The sequence below is a fragment of the Pteropus vampyrus genome, unplaced genomic scaffold (assembly GCF_000151845.1).
Source record: "Pteropus vampyrus isolate Shadow unplaced genomic scaffold, Pvam_2.0 Scaffold76, whole genome shotgun sequence".
Classification (NCBI taxonomy): Eukaryota; Metazoa; Chordata; class Mammalia; order Chiroptera; family Pteropodidae; genus Pteropus; species Pteropus vampyrus.
This window is the reverse complement of record NW_011888857.1, coordinates 1169445-1196306: the sequence shown is the minus strand read 5'-3', so window position 1 is coordinate 1196306 and position 26862 is coordinate 1169445. Positions and strand designations below refer to the sequence as shown.

Here is a 26862-nt window from a genome sequence, read left to right as displayed (position 1 = left end):
TGTGAACCCAATGCTAATGTGTTGCTCCACTCATAAGTAATATACTGAATTTATTTTGAAACTATCTTTTATCTGAATTTCAGTTTATAAATGCATGACTTAAAATAAAAGCCAGGATAAAATATTATTTAATTTGATGCTTTAAACTAAAAAATTTAGATGGCAGTGAAAAATATCTAAGTGCTTAGTTAAGAGTCAATCGCCTTTCTTTAATTTCAGCACTGTGATCAGATACAAAATACATTTTTAAATAAGCAATTACTCTCATTAAGAAATATAAATGTAAAATTAAGTAATACAATAATCATGAAGTTAATAATATAAATTGACAAGATTAAAACTAAAATACCAGGGTATATAAAAACACTTTCTGCAATATAACAGCACATAATCAAACATATATCTCAAATATTTCTGAATAATATGAAGTATCACTGAAGGCCTTATAAATATTCATAACTTGTAATCAATGAATGTTCACAAAAAACCTATTTAATATCAAAATAATTAAAAAGATGCTTATCAAAATAATTCTCAAATATAATAGGAGCAATTCATATTGCTTTGGTCATAAAAGTTAAAACTTAACTTTTCCCTCAATTAAATATTGTGAACTTTAACAGCGTGAACTATACCCAAATGAGATAACTGGGATTGTACCTGTAAATATTTCACCAAATTTTTATTTCATGGCTAAACATTTTTATGAATACTAGTATGTTAAAAATATTAAATAATAGCATTTATTTTACCACCTCAGAAATTGTAGACTCTTCTTCAAGGCAAACAAAATAAAGCATTACTTTAAAGCTGCAGTTGAGGCAATTAGGTAAACACAGTTTTCTTAAGGGGTATTTTGTAAAAAGTGCATGATTATGGTTATTATCATAAATTTACCACCTTTTTCTGTCTAGAGATATAGATTCTTGAGTCTAAAAAGCAGAACAAAACTTCTTAACATAAAAATACAGTCTAAAATTACAGATCTAAAAGGTAAAACGATAATACTTTTAGAGAAAAAACACAGAACATCCTTGGAGTAGACAAATATTTCTTAAACAAGATGTGAAAAGCAGTAAACATAAATGACAAATGAGACTAAAGTCATAAACATCTGTTCATCAAAAGTGCTATTAATAGAATGAAAGGGCAAACCTCAGAATAGGACAAATGTTTGCAATACCTATTCAATGAAGGACTCATATTCCAAATATATAAAGAACATCTATAAAACAACAGAAAAGTGGGCAAGTGAAAAGGCACGTCACAAAAGAGAATAATGAAATAGGCAAAATACATATGAAAAGGGGTTAAACTTCATTAATCATCAGGGAACTAGAAAATAAAAATTAGTAATTTACTATTTTATATACACCAAAATTTGAAAAATAGAAGAAGTAGAGAAAAGAATGAGTGTTGGTAAAGACGTGGAGCAACTAGAACTCTCGTATAAACTAGTATAACCATTTTACAAAACTGGCAATATGTATTAAAGTTGTATATCTATATATACTCATGATCCAGTAATTTTGCTCCTAGATATATCCTCTAAAGAAACATGTAATATATTAATCAAGAGATAGGTATTAGAATGTTTATAGTAGTGTTATATGAAAATCACCCAAATGGCCATTGACAAAATGGATAAAAGTAGTTGTGATATAGTCATATAATGATATGCAGCAAGGAAAATAAACAAAGTACAACTATATGCAACAATGTAGATGAATCTCAGACAAAGCTGAGCAAAGGAAACTAAATGTATATAAACTGTAAATTCTATATACGAAACACAAAAAGAAGCAAAACTATGCTATTAAAAGTCAGGGTAGTGGTTATCCTAGTGCAGGGAGGGAAATAGTGAACTGGAAGGGAACATGAAGGTGTCTTCTAGAGTGCTGATAATGTTCTTTTTCTTTATCCAGGTGCTGCTTACATCAGTGTATTTGGCTTCTAAAAAGTTCATTGAGCCATCCACTTATAATATGTGCACTTTTCTGTATACAGCTTTCTTTAAAAAGGCAGTTTTATACACGAATACACAGACATACAAAGGTAGTCAAAATCTTTATCATGAGAAATTTAGGAACTGACATATATATTATCTAAAGAAAAAAAACAAGAGTTCTGTTACTGCTTATTTGAATAATCAAATTTTCAACTCAGTAGCTGAGATAAAATCATGGACTCTTATAAATGGAGGAGTAACAGCCATTTACCTTATTATCCTCCTCCCATTCCCCAACCTATAGTACCATATTTTCAGAGATATCTGGCCTTTGTGTCAGGAGTAGCTTCTGCTACTGCTATTATAATAGAGAGTCTAATATATAGTCTTAGGACTGAAATTTTGTCCTTATATGGGAAACTAAAGTAGCACAGAAGAAAAAGCAATATAAAAAATATGTTTGCCATTTCTCCCCTTGCCCTCAAATTTCATAAGCTTCTGTTATAAAAGCTTATTATCTAATAGGAATCTCTTGAAAACTTTTACTTTTCAATGAAGATAAAGAAAATATAATTCATTCTTTAATATCAATATCATATTAATTAAATGAAACTTTATAACATGATAATAAACTATATAACTTATTATCTCCCACTTAAATATTTTCCCTTATTTCTATACTAGAATCAACAAATTTACAATGCTGTTTTTCTCATATCGAAAAAATGCTTTAAGAAATAAGCTAAAAGAGATCATCAAAAGATTAGAGAGTTCATTTTTCATTTGTATAACAAATATTTATTCAGTGCTTACTATCTGCCAGGTTCTGGAGATAAAGGATTAAAATTGGCTAATTTTGTGGAAAATATGGTAGGCTTGCCCTTTCTCTCTCACTTGATTTACAAGTAAAATAAAACTATTTTTAACTAGCAACAGATTCACATATTCAAAAATTAAAACAAACTAAAAGATATACAGTAAAAGTCTCATCTACTATTTTTCTTACCTACTGGCATACAGGATTTATATTTTGTACACCCTTCCAGGTTTTCTTTATGCAAACGTAAGCAAATCTAAAAACATATTTTTATTCCCTTCCCTTTTACACAAAAAGTAGTCTTACTATACACTGTTTGAACTCTGCTCTTTTCAAATAACGACGTATGTTTGAAAACTTTCCAAATCCGCATATTCGGAACATTCTTTTTTACAGCTGTAGAGTATCTCATTGTATCGGTATGCCATAGTTTATTTAACAAGTACCCTACTAGTAGGCAGTAGGGATGTTTCCAATCTTTTGCTACTACAAAAAAAAGTGACAATGAAAACTCCCATACATGTCATTTTATAAGTACACAAGTATATCTGTAATTCCCATAATTGGTACTGAGACAAATGAGTAAATGCATTGATCTTCTTCTAGAAATTGCCAATTTATGGGAGTTGTGTCATTTTGCACTTCCACTACATACGGATCTCAGATGTATCCTAGAAAAAGCTATTCCTCTCTTTGGGGCTCCAAGATATTTTGTTCATAAGGCAAATTCTCAAACATGTTCTCATTGCAAAAAAAAAAAAACTAACTACATGAAACTCTTTTATTTCCCTAAATGCGCATGTAAAATTTGTTGACTTAGTAAGTTTAAGAGCAAATAAATTTTCAAATTAAAAAAAAAAATCTCACTAAGAAATTATATTTATGCCTATTGCCCTAGGATAGCAATTGTCTATCTTCCCAATACTCCTGTCATCTAAAAACAAACATACCCCTCCACAGTATTTTTTAATTCACATTCAACAGTTTATAATTGGGTAAGCAGTCAAATGCATTTCACTTTTAACTGAATGTTTTCCTGAAGCCAAATTCATGTTATTTCTATATTTTCCTTTAAAAAGCTATCATTTCAAAGGTGGTTTAATCTTTATGACTGCCATTTTCAATGGGTAGTGTCACCTAATACATTGTTTTTATTTCATTGCCCAGCATATCAAATATTTTATAATTAAAAACAACCACTTAAGTCCATTGGACTTCTTATTTGAAGGAATCCTTAAATAAATCCAGTTTCAATATCACTGTTTTGTAAAAAAAAAACATGTACATGATAATTTTTATTCCCCAAATAAGAATACACCAATATATGCAATCTATGTTTCATTTCAATCATCCAGAAATTAGTTGTAAAATAATCTCAGTCCCCTGAAACAAAGTGACTAGTCTAGTTGCAGACTTCAATGTAAAATTTAAAAAGCTGCCATATATGTCCCTAGTTAGAAGATAGGGCAGAACCATCCTTAAGCTCTCACCTAGCAAACTATAATGTTAGGCAAATGCCGATTTTAACATTAGAGTCGACATTAACGCATTGCTAGCAAAAGACAAGAATTACCTAACAGACAAAACAAAACAAAACAAAACAAAACAAAACACATCACAAGTAGTACCCAGGACATAAAAGCTTATCAGTCTAGTACAATTTAGAACAGTCCTACACAGCACAACAATCTCTGAGGAAATCACATAAATTCTGTGAAATGACTCATGTTCACAATGACGACTCTAAGCCAACAAAACAAAATAAAAATTTTAATTATACTCAGTTTGTCCTGCTTAGGAAAACAGAAGGGTAAATTTCAGATTTTAGAAGAATCTTATAAAACATTCCTACAGAACAAATTTTGGCACATTAAAGGAAAAGGTTCAATTATCCACAAAATTAACAGATGAGAAATATACCATTCATTAACAACAGCCCAATAGATGAGGAATTACTCGAAGTAAAATTCTCAAAGTTAGAATATTCTACTTTTGAAAGTTGAACTGTGAGAAGGTGCAATAACATTTTGGGTACTTTAAACATAATATTCCCTGTGCTAAGCCAGTTCTTGGTTAATAGTCAAAAGAATATCTGATAATTTCTGAAAGCAAGTCAGGCAAATTTTCCACTTAAATGGCTGGACACATTCAAGAAAATATCTTGATTTCACTTTTCACTTTGTTTTCTTTAAGTTGCAACTGCTAAGTATACAGGTTGGTCTGGTCTCTAGCTCCAACTTGCTAAATATCCTTGTTCAAGTGACTCAATCCCTCTAGCCCTCCTTAGTTTCTTCATCAGTAAAATGGTTATAGAAAACATAACATGATAGAAAACAATAAATGTGCTAATAAAGTAAAACACAGAGCTATTACATTAGGTCCTATATCTATGTTTTATATCTATCTACCTATATGTATACTATTTCTTTAAACTACCACAAACTATGGCCCACTTTACTTATATTTAAGGCTTAGAGCGAAAGAAATTATAATCATTTCAGAATTTTGTCCAATATTTAATGTGACTTTATAACAAATTTCTCATGTACTCACTTAAATTAATTTAAAATACCACTATAATCAATTTTCTTTAAGCTGAAAATATATTAATTTTTCCACCTGACACATATAAAAAAGAACACATGAAAAAAACGTTCATGGCAATGTCACTTATAATACCCAAATAGTAGAAACAACCCAAACATCCACCAACAATAGAAGAAATAAAAGGTCGTTGTTGTATTCATTCCAAAGAATAATATATAATGAAAATGAATAAAATAAAACTATATGCAACTACATAGATGATCTTTAAAATATAATACTGAGTAAAGGAGGAAAGAATACATATGATTCCAGACAATAGTGCTCACCAGCCAGCCCACCCATACCATCTGGCACCCTAGCCAGCACCGCAGAACAGCACCAGAGTCAAGGGTACCAACAGGGAAGCATGAAGGTAGCTACAGTCTCCAGGCACAGGTCAGTATTAAACATGAGCTATGAGTTTGGAGTTAGGGTCTGCACCTGAGCTCCACCTTCCTAACCACCTTTCATGAGTGTGATTGCAGCTGCCACCTGCCAAGATAACATGTGACTAAGTGGAATGCTAACACTGGGATCTCAGTAGAAAGCAAAGACTTTTTCCAGCTGTTAAAAGATGACATATGCCTAATGGTGCAGGAGTCGGGACACAGCTGGAGCCCCAGCAGGAGTGGGTGTTGTCTTACAGCCTAGGCTGGGAGAAGCCCAAGCACAGCAAAGACATCACCCTCATCACCTTCAACACATATGAGCAAAACCCTCGAGACCTCTTTTGCAACCTGAATGTCAAAGCCACATTCTACGGGCTCTACTCCATGAGTTGTGACTTTTGAGGACCTGGACCCAAAAATGTACTCAAGGACCTCCTGCAATTGGACTTCTATACTGCTGCAAGACTTGCGCCATATATCATCGGGAATTTCCTCCACCCTTCACCATGCAGAAGAGCAGGCTGAGCAGTGGCTGTGGCAGCAGCAGGATTGCCTCTCTCCCTACTGAGAAGGGGCTCTGAGATTCTGCCCTGAAACTTATTCAAAGAGATACAATATGAGGACTGTGACAGCATCAGGTTTAGGGACCTGCAGGCAGTGCAGACTAGATAACTCACCTGATTTCCCCCACTGTTTTCTGACCACATTGTGGTAGGCGCCATCAGCATAATGTCTTCCACCTCTAGCCTATCCCGTTTTCTGAAGAGCGCTGTCCCTTCCTGCCATTTTTCCAGCCTACTACTTACTCTGAAATACCACAAACCTGTCCCCAGGCACCTTGCTCCCACCCTGATCACTGCTACATCTAAATTCCTCACAAGCCCTCCTATTCCTAAATTCTCCAGTACACTGAAGACAGCCCTCTCTTTACTTTTGAGATCTCTGTACGTACCCTTCTGACGCAAAATAACAAAAACATTTCCAATAAAAATATAAAAATGTTTGCCAAAAAAAAATTTATATACATACATACATACATATATATACACACACACATATATATATATATGATTCCATAAAGATTAAAAAGAGACAAAAAAGTAAACACACTGCTGAGGAATACATATAAAAGTGATGAAATTATACAAAAAAATTATATAAATACTTACCATAAAAATCAGGACATTTTGTTTACCTCTAAAGAAAAGGAAGATTATATCAAGGGTTTCTGGGATGCCAGTAATGATCTATTATAACATGGATGTTTGCTTTATACTTAACTCATTTTACTATACATTTATGTTTCTACACAATGTTATATTTTACAATAAAAATTTTTAAATATGTTTTCTGAAATAACATATTCTTACAGAAAAGGAAGAGAGGGCTTCTCTTTTTCTTGGTCTATATTTCCAATTTTTATTGCAATACTTTAATATAAAGAAACAAATTACCATGCTTAATTCACAATTCTAATTAAAAGTAGATTTCACAGGTTTTCCCAATGGCTATCAAAAAAGTATCAGGCTGTTAAAGAGTATAAGATCAGTTATCCTGTTAAATCTTTGCTTAGCTCAGTGTTGTTTATGACACTTTTTCTTCTGTTGAAGGAAATGTATGATTACTTTCCCAAAAAAATCTACGTTACATCCAGGCAATAATTTTATGCAGGGTACTCTCCAAAAATATACATTTTAGCTCAAAAGTAGGAAGAAAAACAACTTTAACTCTCACGTGTTTTAAAACAATTTTGGGAGCATCTGTGTATGCATACAATGTGAGGGTTCATTTTAGGATGGACACAGACATAACACTTGAGGTCCAACCCAGTGTCATGCTGTTGTAAGTATCGTTCACTGTGTGTTCTAGAAAACATGATTGCTGGATTATAGGATGGATATATAAAACGAGTTACACTTAAAGTCCACTGTATAAAATATAATGTAGGGTGACTCATTCAAAACAGGCCTAACAATGCCCAATTTAAATTATACTGGAGCTGTTTTAAACATTTCCTTTGGAAAAACAAAAGTACAGGGAATTTATTAGGAGATAATAATAATTTTAAAACTGACTAAAATTACAAACATAAACACACACATAATTTAAGAAATCATAAAAGGTCCATTACCTACAAGTATCTTCAATGTATGTTTGTTACATCTTTTAGATGACACTAAACAGGAAGCCGACAATGAAACTGAGAAGCAAGACTCTCAGCACTTTCATCACGCTCCAGATATCAACATAATGGCAATGGTAAGACTCATTATGATAATGGAGTTGCTTCTGATGTTTTTTTGTGAATGCAACCAAGGATTCCTCTCCTTAGCAAGTCCAGCTAACCAGTTATTTGCCCATCTATTAAGTGCCAACTTTAAAAATTTATAATGTCCAGCAGGGAGCAGCATTACAACATCCATAAGACTTAACTAGAACATCAAACGGACAGAAGAAAAAAGAAGAAAAAAGCCCACTTACCATAAGTCTGTTCCACAATACATTCAGTTTTTAGGACAGTTGCAGGGCTTCCAGAAAAAAACATCTAAAGCATGTTTCAAAACAAATATGCGTGATCCCTGGTTTCAGGATTCCTAAAGCCAAAAATCAAAATTATATTAGTTAAAGGCTTCTCTCATCCATGTTGAGTTGAATTAATATATGACTAAATGTCTCTCAGTTAAGATGCATCTTCCTCTTTAGCAAGCCAATGGGATTTTGAATTCAAACATTCAATGACACTTTGGATAAAATGATTTTTAAAAACAAGAATATTAAAGTCCTTTATCTATGAGGGAATTTAAAATAGAAGAGGAAAATAAGTGTGTGACATATCAATCAACCTAGAGAAAACTGTTCATGCACTTGAAGAAGCTGATAAGCCAACCACATATATATCAAATTCTGATATATCAAATTCTGATATATCAACCACATATATATCAAATTCTGATATATCAACCACATATATATCAAATTCTGATATATCAACCACATATATATCAAATTCTGATATATCGAATTCCTCTGAACAATTTGCAGGTAATGGAAAGGAAATACCATTCATTTCTAAATATCAGTATGAATAACTATGGTCAACTTTAAGCACAAAGAAGCAGCAGAGAAGTAGTTTGTAATGCTAGTGTGTTAAGACTTATGAGTCAGATATTTACTGAATAGGAAGAATGCATACAATATTGCTGAAAAACCTTGTGACTAGTTATAACATGACAAAGGCAAAACACATGTTTAATACTGTCTTTGATGTCAAAATCTGCCTCATATTCAACTATAATGACTCCAAGTCAATTCTTCTGAGAAAAATATTTTCTCCAATTTTATTTGAAATGTTAAGTTTGCTTTATTTATATAGTTACACATGACAGTTGATCATCTACACCAAAAACTAAATTTTTGCTATTAAAACAGCATATGAAGTCATCTTAAAATATGTAATTATATCTAATTTACATTATATGGTATCACATATCAATATATTAACAGAAAAATATATTTATTTGAAACTTAATATGTAAAACGGACCCTATTTTCTTCTAGGAAAATGCCATGAGAATCTTGAGTGTATGATATCAAGACTATGGTGATTCTCTAGTAACTTGACTGAAACTGAGAGAAATTCTGATATATTAATCTTCTATCCTTTATCAGTAAGCTATTCATGGCATTATTTTTATCTTTTGCTCTCAAAGTCTTCTTCTTATCCTTTTTCTTGCCTTTGCTATTGTTCATTTCATTTTCTGATACTTGCTCATTTCTGCCAATCTTCCCTCTTTACTGTTTCAACCCCAATTTTTATTTTATTCAATCTCTCTTTATGATCCTACTATCTTTTCCCCTTTAATTTTAGGACTCTTAAAAGTGAGTTTTTTTCTGTAACACCAGTCTGCTTAAATATATTCTTTCATCCATTTACAGGCACTGTGCTTGATCTTAACAATCTCACCTGACTGGAGGACTCAACTAAATATACTTAAATTGCATTGCTGGTACTTGCAAAAATATTTTTTCTTCTGAATTATTTAAATATTTGAAGAATTCATTAAACATTTTGGAGTTAATCTTGAAACAACCCAAAATCTCAAGGAAATATAACCTCACAAACTTAATTCCAGTCAATTTGAGACTACCACTATTCTAATAAAAAGGTGATTTAAGATCTTACTACATTGATGTGAATATTGAGTAATTAACTTTTTCAAGTCAACAGAACTTTAGTGCTGTTTGTGCATGCACATGTGTACAATACCCTCACTAAAAAGCAAGGACACATTGAATAATCCCTCACTTCTAATAATAGTATTATAAAGTATGAAAAAAAATGCTTCCCCTATTCAGCACCCTCTAACGGTATTAGTATATTGTAAAACAATCTCATCATGAAATATACATGAGCTTTGAAATTTTTAAAGATTATACATAGATTATATAGTACCCTTACTTATCTAACAAGAGACCGTAGTATGTGTAGTAGTACTCCCCACTTTCCCCAAATTCACATCCACTTAGAACCTAAGAATGTGACCTTATTGGGATATAGGGTCTTTGCAGATACAATTAAGGTAAGGATAAGCATGAGATCATACTAGATTAGGGTGGACCCTAAATCCAATGAGAATGTCTTCATAGGAGACAGAAAAGGACACAGACACAGAGAAAAAGACAAAGTGAAAACGGAGGCAGAGACTGGAATTACACTGACACAAACCAGAGGAGCCACCAAAAGCTGGAAGAGGCAAGGAAGGGTTCTCTCCTAGAGCTTTTGAAATAAACATGGCCCTGCCGACACCTTGATTTTGGACTTCTGCCATCCAAAACTGTGACAAGGTAAATTTGTGCTGTTTCACCACCAACTCTGTGGTGGTGAAATGTTATGGAAGTCCTAGGAAATTAATATAAATTTTGGAACTGGGAAGTAGTGTGTTGATGTTAACAAATAACTAAAAATAAAAAAGAGACTGTTGGTATATTGCCTTGGAGAGACTGGTAGAAAGAGATGTTGAGATTCTGGTGAAGGCTCAGAGGAAGTGAACAGGATGGCAGAGAAAATTTCTATTATCTTAGAAAACTCATATATTGTCAGGGCCCAAAACGTTTAGCCAGCTGAGAGGGCTAACATAACTACTTTGATTAGAGAATCAAGATTGGACTAGAGCTCTAAAGTGAACATGTTCCAATGTTCAGTAACGAAAAATGATCTTCACACATAAAGGTAATTCACTATTTCCATGTGAGGTCATTTAGGAAATGTTAATAAAAAACAGGACATATGATTTGCTTATTTTATCTTTTAAAATTTAACCTTAGAATACTACACTAGAAAATTATTTTCATTATCTTTCTTTCCAGGAAATGCTTTACCTTCACTAACACAGGCACTAGGTCTCAGAAAAGCCACTGAAAGTCCAAACAAAGGAGTATCCATTTATGTCATGGAGTACTAGTAGTTGCCCACCATGACTATTATGTCAATAGGTGGCTGTAGTCTTTCCACTGTAGCTGAAGACTTCTCAGAATACCAACTCACTGGAATATTTGTGGAAATGGTCCCACTATGTGGCCACAAGGGTGATATACACATTGCTTATGGAACTCTCAGACTAGATTTTATATAGCTGAGTTCATTTGGAAAAGATGTTTATTTTTTTAGAGCCTTTTTTTAATTTTAGAACAATTTTAGGGTTACAAAATTGAAAGGACAGGAATTTCCCACATTCCTGACCCCACACATGTATAGCTTCCCCTATTATCAACATCACTCACCAGCGTGGTACATTTTTTCCCAAGGATGAACCTACATTGACACATTATAGTCACTCAAAGTTCATAGCTTACTATAGGGTTCACTTTTGGTGCTGTACATTCTATGAGTTTGAACCAATGTATAATGACATATATCCATCATAATACCATACAAAATATTTTCACTGCCCTAAAAATCCTCTGTGTTCTGCCTATTCATTCTGCCCCAACCATTTCTGGCAACCAATGATCTTTTGTCTCCATAGTTTTGCCTTTTCCATAACATCATATAGTTGAAATCAGTATGTAGCTTCTTCAGATTGGCTTCTTACACTTAATTTGCATTTAAGGTTCCTCCATGTCTTTTCATGGCCTGACAGTTCATTTGTTTTTAGTCTAAATAATATTCCATTGTCTAGATGAAACTCATTTCATTTATCCATTCACCTACTAAGAGATATCTTGGTTGCTTCCAAGTTTTGACAATTATGAATAAAGCTGCTATAAACACCCATATACAGGTTTTTATGTGGATGTTTTCAACTTTGGATAAGGAGCATGATTGCTAGATTGTATGGAAAGAGTATGTTTCATTTTATAAGTAATCTTCAAAATGGCTGTACCATTTTGCATTGTCAGCAATGTATGAGAGTTCCTATTGTTCCACATCCTAGCCAGCATTTGGTATTGTCAGTGTTCCAGATTTAGTCCATTATCTTATGTGTACAGTGGTATCTCAATGTTGTTTTAATTTGCATTTCCCTGATGACGTACGATGTGAAGCATCTTTTCCTAGGCTTTTTTGTAATCTGTATCTTCTTTGGTAGGTGGTCATTTTAAAATCAGGTTGTTTTCTTGTTGAATTTTAAGAGTTCTTTATACATTTTGGATAACAGTACTTTATCAGATATATCTCTTACAAATATTTTCTTCTCAGTCTATGGCAGTTCTTCTCATTCTCTTGACATTGTCTTTCACAGAGCAGAAGTTTTTCGTTTTAATGAAGTCCAGCTTACTAATTTTCACGGATCACGTCTTCAGTGTTGTATCTAAAAATGCATCACCATATTCAAGGTTCTCTAGATGTTCTCCTATGTTATCTTCTAGTTCTAGTTTTACATTTTACTTTTAGGTATGTGATCCACTTTGAGGTAATTTTTGTGAAGGATATAAGATTATTTTTTTATATCTGTGTCTAGATTTTTTTTTTCCATGTGTATGTCAAGTTGTTCCAGCATTATTTGTAAAAGAGACTATCTTTGCTCCATTATAGTGCATTCGCTCATCAATGTGAAAAATCAGTTGATATAGTTGAGTCTATTTCTGGGCACTCTACTCTGTTCCACCAATCTATTTGTCCATTCTTTTGCCAATATCACAGTCTTGATTACTATAGCTTTATATTAAGTCTTGAAGTTAGGTAGCATCAGTCCTCCGACTTTGTTCTTCTTCAGCATTGTCGGCTATTCTGGGTCTTTTTCCTCTCCATAGAAACTTTAGAATGAGCTTATCAATATCCATAAAGTAATCTGCTGGGATTTTGACTGGGATTGCATTGAATCTATAGAGCGCATTGGGAAGAATTGATATCGGGACAATATTGAGTCTCCTATCTATAAAAGTGAAATTTCTCTCCATTTAGGTCATCAGAGTTTTGTAGTTTTCCTCATGTAGATCTTGTTCTGATTTTTTTATTTTGTTTTGTTTTTTGTTTTTTAGATTTATACTTAAGTGTTTCATTTCTTGGTTACTAATGTAAATTGTATTGTGTTTTAAATATCTAGTTCCACTCGTTCATTGTTGGTATATAGGAACTGATTTCATTTTGATAGGATGGTGAGATGACTTTACTGAGATGTGTAGGTTGAAGTGAGATTTGAACTTAACCGATAAATAGATTCTGTTAACTGTAGCCTTTTGGAAGAAGGGAACATGATCAGTACAGGAGAATAAATGAATGTCAAGGTGCACAAAGTAAAGGAATTCATAAAGTGATGTGGTCAGAGAGGTAGGTAGAAGGAACTATACGCAGGTCCGTAAAAAATTTTGTTTTTATATGATCATATTTATATTTGGAAAAGATCAGAATGGCTCTTGAATGGAAACGTACTGCAGGAGAACCAAAGACGAGGGCTAAATGCACTAGAATGGATAGGAGAGCTACTGAGAGGTAAACTCCATAGGTCTTGGTAATGAACTGGATATGGTGAAATGAATCTTGGGAAAGGAATTGAGTGTAGTGAGGTTCTTAGCTTAGACAACTAATTCTACAAATAGTCAGCAGAGGAAGTTCAGTCTGGGGCATTATGATTTTGAGGTCCCACTAAGACTTCCAAGAACAAGTAAAGTAAGTATCTGAATTTATTATTCAGGAGGTCAGAAAAGCAATCTGGATTATAAATGTTAGTCATTAGTATATAAATGATAACTGAGGTCCTGGAAGTAGATGAAGGTAAGAACATGGAATAAAAAAAGAAAACGGTCTTAAGGACTCCAAGATTTAATGGCAGAAAGCAGAAGAAAGAGTGTTTTCTTTTACACCCTTTAGCCACTGAATTGGCCCTCCTTTCACATATCAATTCCTCTCTCCTATGCTCAAGATTCCATTTCTTTTACCTCATTCAGGTTGTCTTATCAATTGTCTAGAATTGTTTTCTAGTACCTTTATTGCCTAACAACAAATCTGCTCCCTTAAATCTTTATCATCTCCTTCAATGTCCTCTTCACAGAAAAGCTTTCTAAAATGTAAAATGGTCTGATTTTATGGAATATTCAACTTCACTAGCCTTCAACTCTAAATATTATTTGACTTTTCAGATTACTACCCTTTATTCTGCCCTTAACAAAGCCAAAATAAACCATTATTACTAAATCAAATAATCATGTCCCAATTCTTATTTTACTTTGTTTCTCTGACCAGCTTTTAAATGTTCGTGTTCCCCAAAGTTCATTTTCAGTTATTTTTTCCTTCTCATTCTAAAGTATACATTTCCTTGGTGAGTTTATCTATTCCCTTGGAGTAAACTCCCACCATGTGCTAATTAATTTCAAATCTATGTTTCATCTAGAGATCCCTCTCTCACATAGCCTACTGTGCATTGGACATCTGTACTTGAATACTCCATGGGTACTTCCAATTAAACCCATTCAAAAAAGATTTTAAAGTCGTTTTGTGATCTCTCATTCCCTAAAACAACCAACACCACCATTATAAAATTCCACTGTTCCTCTTTATTCTTTATCTTCTGCCATCCACAAAGCTGCTCAAGGCAGAAACCTGTCAGTCATCTTTGAATCCTCCTGTCAACCTTCTTTGACCATATCAATTCTACTCTTTATAGTAATCTCTTAATTGATTCCATTTTTTATCCCATTCGCGCTTTTAGACAATCCATTTTCTTCTATCACATTCCTTGGGATTTATTTAAATGATTGTTATTAATCATTATTAACACCACACCTAAACATATACCTTTTTAACTCTTTCCTTCCACAAATTCTTCACTTATTCCAACGTCTTATGTTCAACTCTACATACTGGTAAATTCAAGTATTTAAGATTATTTGCTTTGAGAGCAAAGGTTCTATCTTTGTAAAATAATAATAATAATGATAAGACAAATTAACTTGTTCTATGATAATGTTATACCAAAGATAAAGTCTAGTTTCAGGAATGCCTTGGTGTACATATATGTCATGCTTCCCTAATTATAAAGTTGAAAAACAATTCTTTAGTTCTAGTAATAAGGCAAACAAAACATCACGCCACCTTTAGAAACTAAAGGGGTAAGTAGAGTAGGAAACAAGGGAATATGAAGTAAAGAAACATATACGAATTCAATATTTGTAGTATTTCAAGGTTTTCAGATTAGCAAACACATCCAAGATGTTTCTACTTGATATTAGGCTGCTTTGTGTAACTTTTTCTTTTGCTCATCTTAGTACTTATTTACTACAGGACAAAATTAGCACATATTGTTCATTGTGTTCAAGTGCTATTCTGTTTTCTAATATGCTAAATCTGATCCCCCCAAAAATGAGGATATTTTTACATCTATAGGCTAAAATGGCAAGGTTAGGTATAAGCAGACAGTAAGCACTTAACAACTATTTAGTGAATGATTGAGATTACAGATTTATACTGGCAAAAGATTCAAAATTAAAGTATCTAAACTCTGACTAAGCTTTCCAGTTGATAAACTGTTCAATAGCAATGTGGGGTTTTTTTTTTTCGTTTCTCTTTAAAAAGCAAAAATATCCTAAAAACGAAAGAACTCCCCAAATGAAAAACTCCAGTCACTATTTAGCAATACTAATTCCAATTTTTCAAATAGAATCAGCCAAAGAGTTGTAACGGGTCATTGAAATTTCAAACAATTCAATGGCAAGAATTTCAAAGAGGTTTGGATGTATTTTTAAACTATCCTAGATCGCTGTCAAAACCAATAATAACTTTGTAGGGCAGCCATGATTTGGAAGTCTTTTTTAGTTTAGACATTTGTCAATCATGAATGCCTTTAAAAATCACCAACTCCCCCTAACCCACTGAGTTTTGAGAAAATTTTAAATCCAAAGACACAGCTCTAAATTACATTGTCCCCCCTCGCCGCACTAAAATTTCTATTCTAATAAGAAATCTCTCAATTCGGAGTTCACAAATCACGAGAAAAAGAAAGTACATACACATCTAATTCCTATTGGTTTTTTGGGGAAAGAAACCTTAAGTATTTTCTGTTATTTGCAGCTGCCTTAACAGCAAACGACAATTAAATGTGTGAACAAGGTTGTCAGAGCAACACTTGTCATTCACACCACTTATGGAAAGGCGCTCCAAGACTTACAGAAGCACTAATTAAAATTAACGAAAGATTCTCACGAAGACTTGTCAGAGAAGTATATTTTGTCATTTGCTCTTTGAGATGGAGGAAAACCAAACAGTCTCAAAACTCAAGAGTTTTCACTGTAAGGTCTAATTCCAACCCACCTGCCACTGACGAACTGGGCCCAGATGCTCTGAAAGCAACTCATTAAGGTAAGAGTTCCAATTCCTTAAACATAACACAACCATTCAAAAAATGATTTGATGGGGAAGGAGGAACGAATATTCTCAGAAATCAGAGGAGAAACGGGCGGGAGAATGTATCCTCTTCACAGATGAGCCGAGAAAGGTGCAAAGTCTTACTGGTAGTTACTTGATATATCGCTCCACTGACCTTTTCTTTAACTCAACGTGAAGACACTCAAAACGAGAGCAATACTGAATGATATTACCCACCTCGAGCCCCAAACCCAGGAAGACTCTTACCCAAGACACAGGCGAGCCTTTCTCACCTGGGCCCCGCAGAAGTCCGCTGTCCTTACGTAGAGCGCACCTTTCAGCAATACGCCTTGCGATTGGTTAACTCGGGAGGAACTCTGAGTTCTATTGGCTAAGGAGGCGGGAGTCTGGGGCTGGCTCTGACAGGCCCACTGATCGAGTTCCCAGAGTTCCTATTGGGTCAACGCGGGAAGCTCCAAGATGGCGGCAGCGGCGGCCAGCGGCACTGGCACCGGCACCGGGAGTACTGGGTCCATAGCGGCGGCAGCCAGCAAGAACAATGTCACTAGTTTCCAGAGGAGGAGTCCTAGAGCGAGCAGTACTGACAGCGGCGGCTCTCGACTGGTGTCCATCGCGGGCACACGACCGTCAGTGCGGAATGGACAGCTGCTGGTATCAACCGGGCTCCCAGCCCTGGACCAGCTCTTAGGTCGGTTGAGAACTGAGATCTGGGCTCAGCAGAGGGACAACTTAGGGAGGGGACTTACTGGGTGAGCTACCCTGATCCCACATCTCTCTCTTTCTGACCCCGTAACCTTCGAACGTGGAGTGGATAGCCCTGTCAGAAAAGATGGAGGGGAGGAGGTGTTGCATGGAGACTTCCAAATGCTGTTAACTAAACCTGTTTGAGTGCTCCCACTTTCTATTCTGGTTCCTGCCCACTAGCCTTTTTCTAGATTACTACGTGCTTTTTACTCTGGTCAAGGGGAATAATTAATGTTTGGACATGGTTTGGCCTTCATCGCTACAATCCCCACCTGGTCTCTGAATACACCCTTCCTCCACCTCAGGCAGGTCATGGTTTGGACTAACCTACAAAAGTTTGTCATTGGGAGAGGTGGGCTTCATTAGAAAATGCTGAAAAAAGTAACTTCCCGTCTTTCACCGCCAGGCTGCTTATCTCCCGGTTCTGAATCTTTATAAACAAACCATATTGGCTTTAAAAGAATGATTTTTAAAGGCTTACATGGATCCAAAGTACTTAAAGCCTGTCGTTGAGAGTGACAGTCATACACGTCTCTGCGTTAAATGCTTGTATATGTGATTTTTTTTAGATTTTTCTCTACATACTTTGCTTCCCAGAGTTACGTTCCAGACGGTACGTTTAAAGTTAACTTATATTTTAACGAGAAAAGTGCAGTTCTTAGGCTTTCCTATATAATCTCTAGAATTTTTCATGAGAAGCCTGCTAAAGAATATGCTTTTTTCATAACATGTTGAAAGGATTGACCAGATTAGATTGGTAAGACAGAGCTGCTTTGTTAATAAAGATTATAAATTAATTACTGTCTGAATGCTGTTTTATTAAAAATGGTCTGTTTATATTTAATAACTTTAACAATGTTATGTGTTTCAATTAAATTTTGTATACTTTCATAAAATATTAGAAATGCCATTGCTTGTACTTGTGCTTCACTGGACATTTTCTCTCTGTACTTCCCCACTACCCACCCTCCTGCAAGGTTTAGTGCAAAGGAAAGTGACAAGGCGAACAACCTATAAGAAAGAATATAATTTCTTGCTTCTGTTATTTCATGTCCTTAACTGGATCCTGGTTATTTCTACTTAAATTTAGGTACTTTCACTTACCTGTTTCAATTCTGTTGCCTTCCTAAATTGCATGGTACTGTAATCAAAAATGATTCAGAATATCTAGTTAGCAAATATTTATCTCAACATTTTTTACCTTTTAAGCCTTACTTGGGCGTGACCCTGTATTTGAGCTTAAAATTTGGAAGCTGTTTCTAGTGTATATGTATATTCAGTGAGGATATGTAATGTCATTCACTTGATCCTGAAACTCTCTGAACAAAAAGGTCACATTTCTAACGTTATACCTTCAGTTCCTCACTAGAATAATTAAATGTGCCTAGCACAGTTCCATCACTTAGATTCTTAGTAAGTTCTTTTGTTATTTGTCCTTTCATATTATTTTTTTAATTTTATTTTATTTTTTCAAGTTTATAGTAGTAAGTTCTTGATTGAAAGAAAACGCATAGGAAAAAAAAAACCTGGACAAAGAGTTTATGCAACATGTAGGACGGAATTATGTGTTTTAGCACTAAAAACAGACTCAGATTAAGTGACATGAATAGAGTGATAAAATCAGTGACAGTCTGGGCTGATCTTTAGGCTCTAAATTTAGTGCTCTGCATATGCTACAGCTGTTTCAAATTTTTGAGAACTCTTTTAACCATTTATTGAACCTGATCCTAATGATTTAACTATAATTTCTTGAAGCACTCATTAAAAAGGCAACTCAAAGCAACTTCCCCATGTGTTTCTACAATGATACAAACTTAAACTGTAATTTCAAAATTTTTCAGATTTTCTTGGGAATACTCTAGTATTTGGCTGTAACAAGCATATCCTAAAGATTAGACTTCATTAAGATGATTGAAATATTAGTTTTTGGATATTTTAAATATATTTTACATGTATATAGTTAATTCTCAAAGTGCACAAAGGTTGAAGTTGTAAAAGGAGTTGCTACAGTTGAAATAATACATATGTGCAGAAGTATTTTAGTTGTTAACTTCTTAATGGCATATTTGTATATTGATGTTCTATTTTGTATGGCCCTTTGAAGCAATTTCGTTTTATATGTTTTTCATTAAAACATTATTTGAAAATGAAAATTTGACTGCTAATGTGTATACACTTAGGTATAAGCAATTCGGATGATGTTGTTACTCTAAAATGTTATTTGACTCAGTGTGTGACAAGCCCAATATAACCATATTGTGACAAAATGTAATGATAGTAGGACGTTATATCAGAATGATGAAACTATACTGTGACATTGTGATTGTTGCCTAAATATATCCTGTGGTTACAGTGTGACAATAAGTACTGTATTGTTACTGCCATGCAATGCAGTGATATTTTATTACTGCTACTGTGACATTATTGTAATTTTAAGCATAGATGCAAAGTATGTTTGAAAGGCATCATACAGGCTAATTGAATGTTAGTCATTTAATAATATGTAAATATTTCCATTGCTTACTCCAAAAGAAAAATGTTTTTATAAATTTGAGAATTCCCTATATTTACATCTTTTCAATATGATCTATCATATTAAATGTCTATCTTGACAATTTTATTATTAGATATTAATACATATTTCCCAAATTGGCTACATTTAAATTTTTCAAGTTCCGAGATTTCCTAATCCAGGTTCTTACCTTCCAGGAAATTTGTTGTTATTTGATGACACTATATGTAAATATTCCATTTTTCTTCTTCCAGGAATTTTCAAAGAGATTATAGTGAGTAAAAGATTCTAACAGAATTTCTTTTTTCCTAAGAAATAATGTACAGTCCATTTTAGGACCATTTTGTCTAATCCGGGGGAATTATCCCCCAACCTCATCCTTCAAAAAGATACTTAAAGGGTAACTTCTGGCTTGACTGACTTAACCTCTTTGCTGTTCAGAACTTATTAAATTTTGGTAGTCAAATGAATGGAAAGTACGGACTTGGGGTAAATAATAGTCCAGGAAAAGTATTTCGAAGAAGCTGAATGGTAGCTACCTTTTTCAACACTGATATCAAAACATAAATACTGGTGGACTAATTTTTTTTTTGTTCCACTGTATCTTAACCTAGAGTGTGGGGTGATGTACATTGAGTTTGGACTATAAAATAATCCTGGTTATAATATTTTAGGAACTAACAGGTATACATTTAAGGAAAAGTAGCTTATTTCTTTGTACTGCTATGTAAAATTATTACATGTGATTTAATCTACACTATTCTCACTGTGACATTATTGTAATTTTAAGCATAGATGCAAAGTATGTTTGAAAGGCATCATACAGGCTAATTGAATGTTAGTCATGTTCATAGCTGTTTCTGTTTTGATTCCCATATTTGCCTAGTCAATAATTGTGATAATCAAGAGTTGTTAGGATGTTTCATTCTCCTAGAGAGGGAAGAAAAAGATTTATTAATGAAATAACTGCAATTTAATTTGAAGTGTGACAAAGTAGTTAAGGATATTGCTATGAACCAAAGAAAGTATATGAACTTGTTTTTTACATTATGTTTTCCCTAAAATGCCTTTCTATAATTTTAGCAAAACTGTTTCTTTATAGAAAGCACCGGAAAGGACTAGTATGAATCACTGTTATCTTTCCTGGCTTTTATTTCTTTTCCCTTTTATTTTCTAATTTTGAAAAAAGAGGTGCACTTGTTGTAAAATAAGTCATCACTTTGGGTCTTTATATTCTAATATATTAATTTGAGCTTATATACCCCAAATTTATAGTTTCATTAGAGATTTGTTTTAGTAAGTAAGATTGGACTGAATTTTCTCTTTAAAAGAATATTGATGTCATTTTCTATTCACACAAATTTTAAAAAACCTTTTCCCTTATTTTAAAAATCATAAAATAGAAAGATACTGTCACTTAATCACAAGATCTTACATTTTCTCATAAAGATTTTTAAAGTATTAGATTTTTTCTAATTTTAAGACAAAATGTAAAATCTCAATGAAATTAATACTTTAAAATATCAAACTTGCAAAGTATCCTCAAGCTTTCAAACTCATGTAATCTTACATGTTGATACAATGTCCCACCTGTTATTTTAGTAAGGTGGAAATAAATATACTTCTTAAAAAGTAAAACCAAATGTTCATTTACTTAGTGACATAGAAAGTGTTGATTTCTGTATGATATGATTAAAGGCGAGAGGAGGCAGTAAACAAGACCACTTTACTCCACTGTATGTATTATAGAAAAATATCATTGCTTATGTCATTACTTACCTGTCAAACATTTTAGTAGGCTTTTTGGAAAAGATTTATATTTTAATTGGGAACTGTAAGTGTGAAATCTGTGTTGCTTTTGAAATTAGATAAAATTAATGGGTTATTGATTTTAAAGATAATATTAAAAGCTAGCTTTGTTGAATATATTACGATATCCTGTCATGGTTGGTTAAGCTTTTAAATTTTCGCTGGAGACATAGCTACAAACTTATTCTAACTTACTCTAGTTTAAAATATAGCTAGAATCTCAGTATATCATGTGAGGTATATCAAAATACCTTATATGGAGATATTTTGGGGAAATGATGTACAGTCGTGTCACACTGAAGTCAAATTTGGAAGACTAGAAGAAATGTGCTGCTCTATGTGTGTGTGTATCTGTATGTGTCAAATCATTTTACCTCATATACATAGAATTAAAGCTTGATTTAAAAATAGTTAATAAGGCGGATTCATCTTATTCCCATAATCAACCATTACTAGGGCAAATTCTAATCTGAGTCTAGTGAATTTACTAATAGAGCCCATTAGAAAAAAAATTGCGTTTTTGTAAAAGAATTCCTGATGGGATATTAATTTGGCTGATAAGTGATTGAAATGTCCCCCATTTTATAATGTTTTCAGAAGTGAACTTTTCCAAACATTAGAATTTTAGTGTACATGAGATTTTGAAAATAAGTAGTAGTTTCTGAATTATCGAGAGCAAGTGATTATATTATTCTTATAAAAAATTACCTTCTGGGCAGTCTAATTTACAGTTAGGTGATCACCTTTTATAAAACAACAATATAATTTCAGTGATTTGTGCTAATTAGAAAATAATTGCCAGAATGATGAGGGTTCTAGGTAAGTGGCCTAGGTATCACTTCGTTTAATTGGAAAACTATTCTTTGACCTGTTCTCATCATCCCCCTGTGAATAACATTCACAAAATATATTTAATTCTCTATTCTTTTGTAGAGAGGCTTTACATAAATTCCTAATTTAAGAAGACATGAATGTGGACCCAGGACAATTTAGATAAATCTAAATCCTTCCTATAAAAAATAGGTTAAGGAAGAAAGGCAACTACCTTTTTACAGTACCTGCTTAAGACTGACACTGCAATGTCTGTTATGTGCTTATATTTCATCTTATATTCACGAAATGGAGATTAAATAGGTAAATGTTTATTTTTTAATGTAAGGGAAAGTAAAGAGTTGAAAAGTGTGATTTTAAATGTTCAAAATGAATTAAAAAGTTAGCGGGGGTCTATATGTAGCATAAACTATTAAACATTTAATCTAATCTTGTCCCAAAGAAAACTTTTTTGCTCCAATCTCTTATGGCCATTACCATATACAGTTCAGTTTATGCTAATCTTTTAGACTGAACAACAATTGAAGTTATCCTATGTAGTCTGATATAACCAAATACTAATATGAAGAAAATTATCTAAATATGAAATTAAAATACAGATTTGATACTATAACAATCTACTTAAAAATATAACAATGCCCTGGTTTCTGCTTTTTTGTATGTTTTCTCCTCTAACAATTTGGAAATGTTTTATTTATAGTCATAAAGTTGCCAGATGTGCTCTGTATGACATGTATGTTACCAAATTTCATATTCTTTGAAATATAACATTTATGCTACTTACAATGCAAAAAAAAAATTATCGAAGGAAATTTTCATACTAACTTTTTCTATATAACGTTTGCCACTACAAACTTTTTTGGGGAGAAAGTTTGTTATTGGTGTTATAATGGTTATTTCACAATTTTATGTCCCTCAAAACAGTTAAAACATTCAGTTACATTGTCTTCAATTGTCCAACAATTTTGAGTAGTTTATTTAAAATCATACTTTAAGTACATTTTATTCTTTAAAATACGTATCTTTTAGGTGAACTCGTTAGTGTTTGTAATATTAATTATAAGGAGTAATATTTTACAAATGTTTTACAAACAAAATATCAGTGGTTGAATGTCAACTTTTTAATGCAGTTCTAGTTTCTTAAAACTTGATTTTTAATAAATCTCTACTTGAGTTATACATTGATGATCATATCCTAATTCAGATATTTAAAAGAACATTTTTAGTAATACTGAAAATGTATTTTGTGCTTGTGACTTTTTTGTTTGAATTGACAAAAATATATTTAGAGCATATCGGACATTATATATATATTATTCATAATGAACAAGAATCAGTTTTATCATATTTTTTTTCCTCTAAGGCTTATTAAATTTGAGGATAATATTAAAGTGAAATTTCTATTTTAATACCCTTTCTTCGTTGTATTTCTGTAGTAGTTACTGTGCACATTTAGGTCTTGGCTATTGAGTTAATTTGTTAACAAATGCTAAATATAGCATTATTGGAATGCTTAACCACAGTTATGTTAACTGCTGCATGGTCCTACCACAAGAGAAAGAAGGATAGTACAGTATATTATGAAAGTAATTGTAATGTGTAGTGTATAATTACATATAATATATAATTATTTCATAATAGCACCTTAAGCAAAGTATTGCAAAGGTAACTAAAATGTTGTTTTCAACAGTAATTTTAAAATTATTGAAGTACCTGTCCTTGCTAAAGCCTAACTTTTATGCTAAAGATAATGTGAAAATGTAGATTAATTTTCTTTTTGGTTTTTGTTTTATTTCCAGGTGGAGGATTGGCCGTTGGAACCGTTCTTCTAATCGGTTAGTGTATCATACATACTTCCTCTTCCTGATCTGTTGTGCATAATGATTTTATAGGTTTTCCTATTCAGAAATTAAGTATTTAACTCTCTGCAGGAGTTAAGGTCAATTAGAGAGGAATTGCCTTAAATTCTAACTTAAATCCAAACTTGAAATAAAGTAGGCAAGTATATATGATAATGTGGCTCTTATAATTTAAAAATGTTCGCAGGGCATTGTGCTCCATTAAAAAAAAAAGACTGAAATTAATGCCAATTGTTTTTTTTTTTTGAGAATCTTGCATTTAGAGTGGGATTATTACAGTAATTAGAGAAGTTGATGTACTAATAAGTATTACATATATATATATCACAGATTTTTATTATGCTTATTGAAAGAAAAGTAACAAACTGATAAATTATATTTTTGTTCATCTTTAAAGGTACAATGGTTCTTATTCAAATATACATTCATACCCCTGTTTCCCTTATTTTTTAGTTTTAAATCAGAGAATCTTGAAATTGAAGTAAACCTGGCAGTTACATAATCAAAGCTCCCATCTAGCCACAAATCACTTTTCCATAATCTTTGGCAGATATCAAATACCCTTTGAGTACCGGTTATCTAGTTTAAGGGACTCAAGACTTCACAAAGCAATGCTTTGTCGTTGAAAATGTTATGATTTATTGGAAAGTTCCTTTTATTAATGTTTAATCCATCTACCTATAACTGATTTTTTGTTCTTAGTTTGTCCTCTGATATAATACAAAATTAACATACATAATCTTTCACATGACACACTTAAAATATTTGAAAATAACTATCTTATCACCTCAAATATTTTCCAAACTAAATAGACATAGTTTCTTAAAGTGGTTTTTATATATCATGGTTTTCACCTTGGTTTTTCTCTCATCACATCTGGTCTGGCATTGTCTCTTCAGCTGTACTCTGAACTGAATGAATACAATATTACAAATTTAGAATGACCTATACTAAATTTGCAGAGATGGCGATATCTGTTACGTTTTTTAAAATTTATCTTTTAGTAAATAAAAAATGATCAAAGGATGTTATGGGGAAAATGCAGTTTTTATATAAATAAATACACAAAATACAAAAGGATATGTAGAAAAAAATACCTCATTCTTCTTAAATACTACATAGGATTTCATTATATGGGTATGCATAATATATCTAAATCATTTTCTAATAATTTTAGGTTAACTCCATTTTTCTATTGCTAACAATGCTATTGTGAAAATCTTGTACATAAACATTGGATACATATGTAAATATCTGTAGAAAAAAATTGTAGATATAGACTTGCTTGACTGAGGCATGTTAAATTGTGTGAGATATTATTAGATTGCTCTCCAAAAAGATCATGCCACTTTATACTTCAATCAACAGTTCCCTCACCCTTGACAACATTGTATATTACCAAACATTTTAATCTTTACCAATCCAAACAGGTAAAACTTAAAGAATGGCATTTCATCATTTGAACCTGGAATTTTTTTTTTTTTTTGATGACCAAAAATTTGGAGAATTATTATAATGCTTTAAAACATATGCAGCTGATTTTAATTATTTTCTCCATAGGAAGTATCTGTGAATGATACTAAGAATCCAATGATGATTGATACTTCAGTCAACAAATGTTCATTGTAAACTCAGGCGTTTGCTAGACATTGGGGTTACAAATATAAATAAAATAACTCTCTTCCCTTAAGGAATTTTGCATCTTTTGAAGAGACATATGTAAAGCAAATAATTACAATATAATAAGTTTATAGCATAATAGATGTGTTTATTTTGTTATAGTTTATCATTGGTTGTTAGTACAAGGAACTGCCATTGAGTTTCGTATATTGAGTTTTGCCAGCAAATTTTGAATAGTTTAGAGTCACTTGAACTTTCTAAGCAATCATCTTCTGCAAATACTGACAATGTTATTTATAACAGATTTTGGTATCTTGGATGTGAATGCTTCCATACAAAATACCTAAAAGTATGTGCGTGGCTTTGGGCAAAGGATAGAAGGATTTGGAAGAGCATATGAGAGAAAGGCGAAATTGCCATGAACAAATTTTTGGTGGAAATTTGTACTTTGAAGACACTGCCAATGAGGGCAAAAGGAAATGAGGTCCATGTTACTGAAAGCTGGAGGAAAGGAGTCCTTGTTATGTAGAGGCTGAAAGCTTAGTGACTTTGTCTGCAGTTAAATGGAAATAAAGCACATACCTAATGAACTCGGTGATCTAACCAAGGAGATTTGCACGAATAATGAAGAAAAATTCAAGAATAACTAAAACATAGTAACAGGTATTTTTAAAAACTATTTTTGATGAAATGTCAATTCACCAAAATATGCTAAGTATAATACAAAATATTATACTATGTATAAAACAACAACTATTTGTTAAATTTGTGATCAAATAAAAGAATAAAAATTATAAAGCAAAGGTCTTGCCTTTATATTCTTTCCATAAAACTTATTTTGAATCTTCTATTATTTATGCCCTACTGTCATCTTCTTCCAAGTGTATAAGATTTTTAACAATATGTATAACAAGTAAATTTAGTTTTT

At 32.6% G+C, this 26862-nt stretch overlaps 2 protein-coding genes and 1 pseudogene across 9 annotated transcripts in view; 2 read left to right on the top strand and 1 right to left on the bottom strand.

Annotated features, from left to right (window-relative positions):
* Positions 1-16963, bottom strand: part of IMMP1L (inner mitochondrial membrane peptidase subunit 1) — a 59637-nt gene extending 42674 nt beyond the window's left edge. For 2 of the 6 annotated variants that reach the window (XM_011362549.2, XM_011362553.2), the window contains exons 1-2: positions 16832-16963; positions 8222-8334 (exon numbers count right to left, since the gene is read on the bottom strand). In XM_011362549.2, coding sequence (XP_011360851.1) covers positions 8222-8285 — 64 coding nt within the window. In that variant the 5' untranslated portion in view covers positions 8286-8334; positions 16832-16963. Of the gene's footprint in view, positions 1-8221; positions 8335-16484; positions 16632-16713 lie in introns of those variants that run through there. The other 4 variants (XM_023532063.1, XM_023532065.1, XM_023532064.1 and 1 more) reach the window with 4 other exon arrangements.
* Positions 4582-6739, top strand: LOC111741297 (annotated as a pseudogene).
* A 19-nt stretch (positions 16964-16982) lies between the features above and the next one.
* ELP4 (elongator acetyltransferase complex subunit 4) overlaps positions 16983-26862 on the top strand; it is a 198019-nt gene continuing 188139 nt past the window's right edge. Inside the window, exons 1-2 of one of the 3 annotated variants that reach the window (XM_011362547.2) lie at positions 16983-17247; positions 24255-24290. In XM_011362547.2, the coding sequence (XP_011360849.1) occupies positions 17019-17247; positions 24255-24290 (265 nt within the window). In that variant the 5' untranslated portion in view covers positions 16983-17018. Of the gene's footprint in view, positions 17248-17285; positions 17917-24254; positions 24291-26862 lie in introns of those variants that run through there. The other 2 variants (XM_023532060.1, XM_023532061.1) reach the window with 2 other exon arrangements.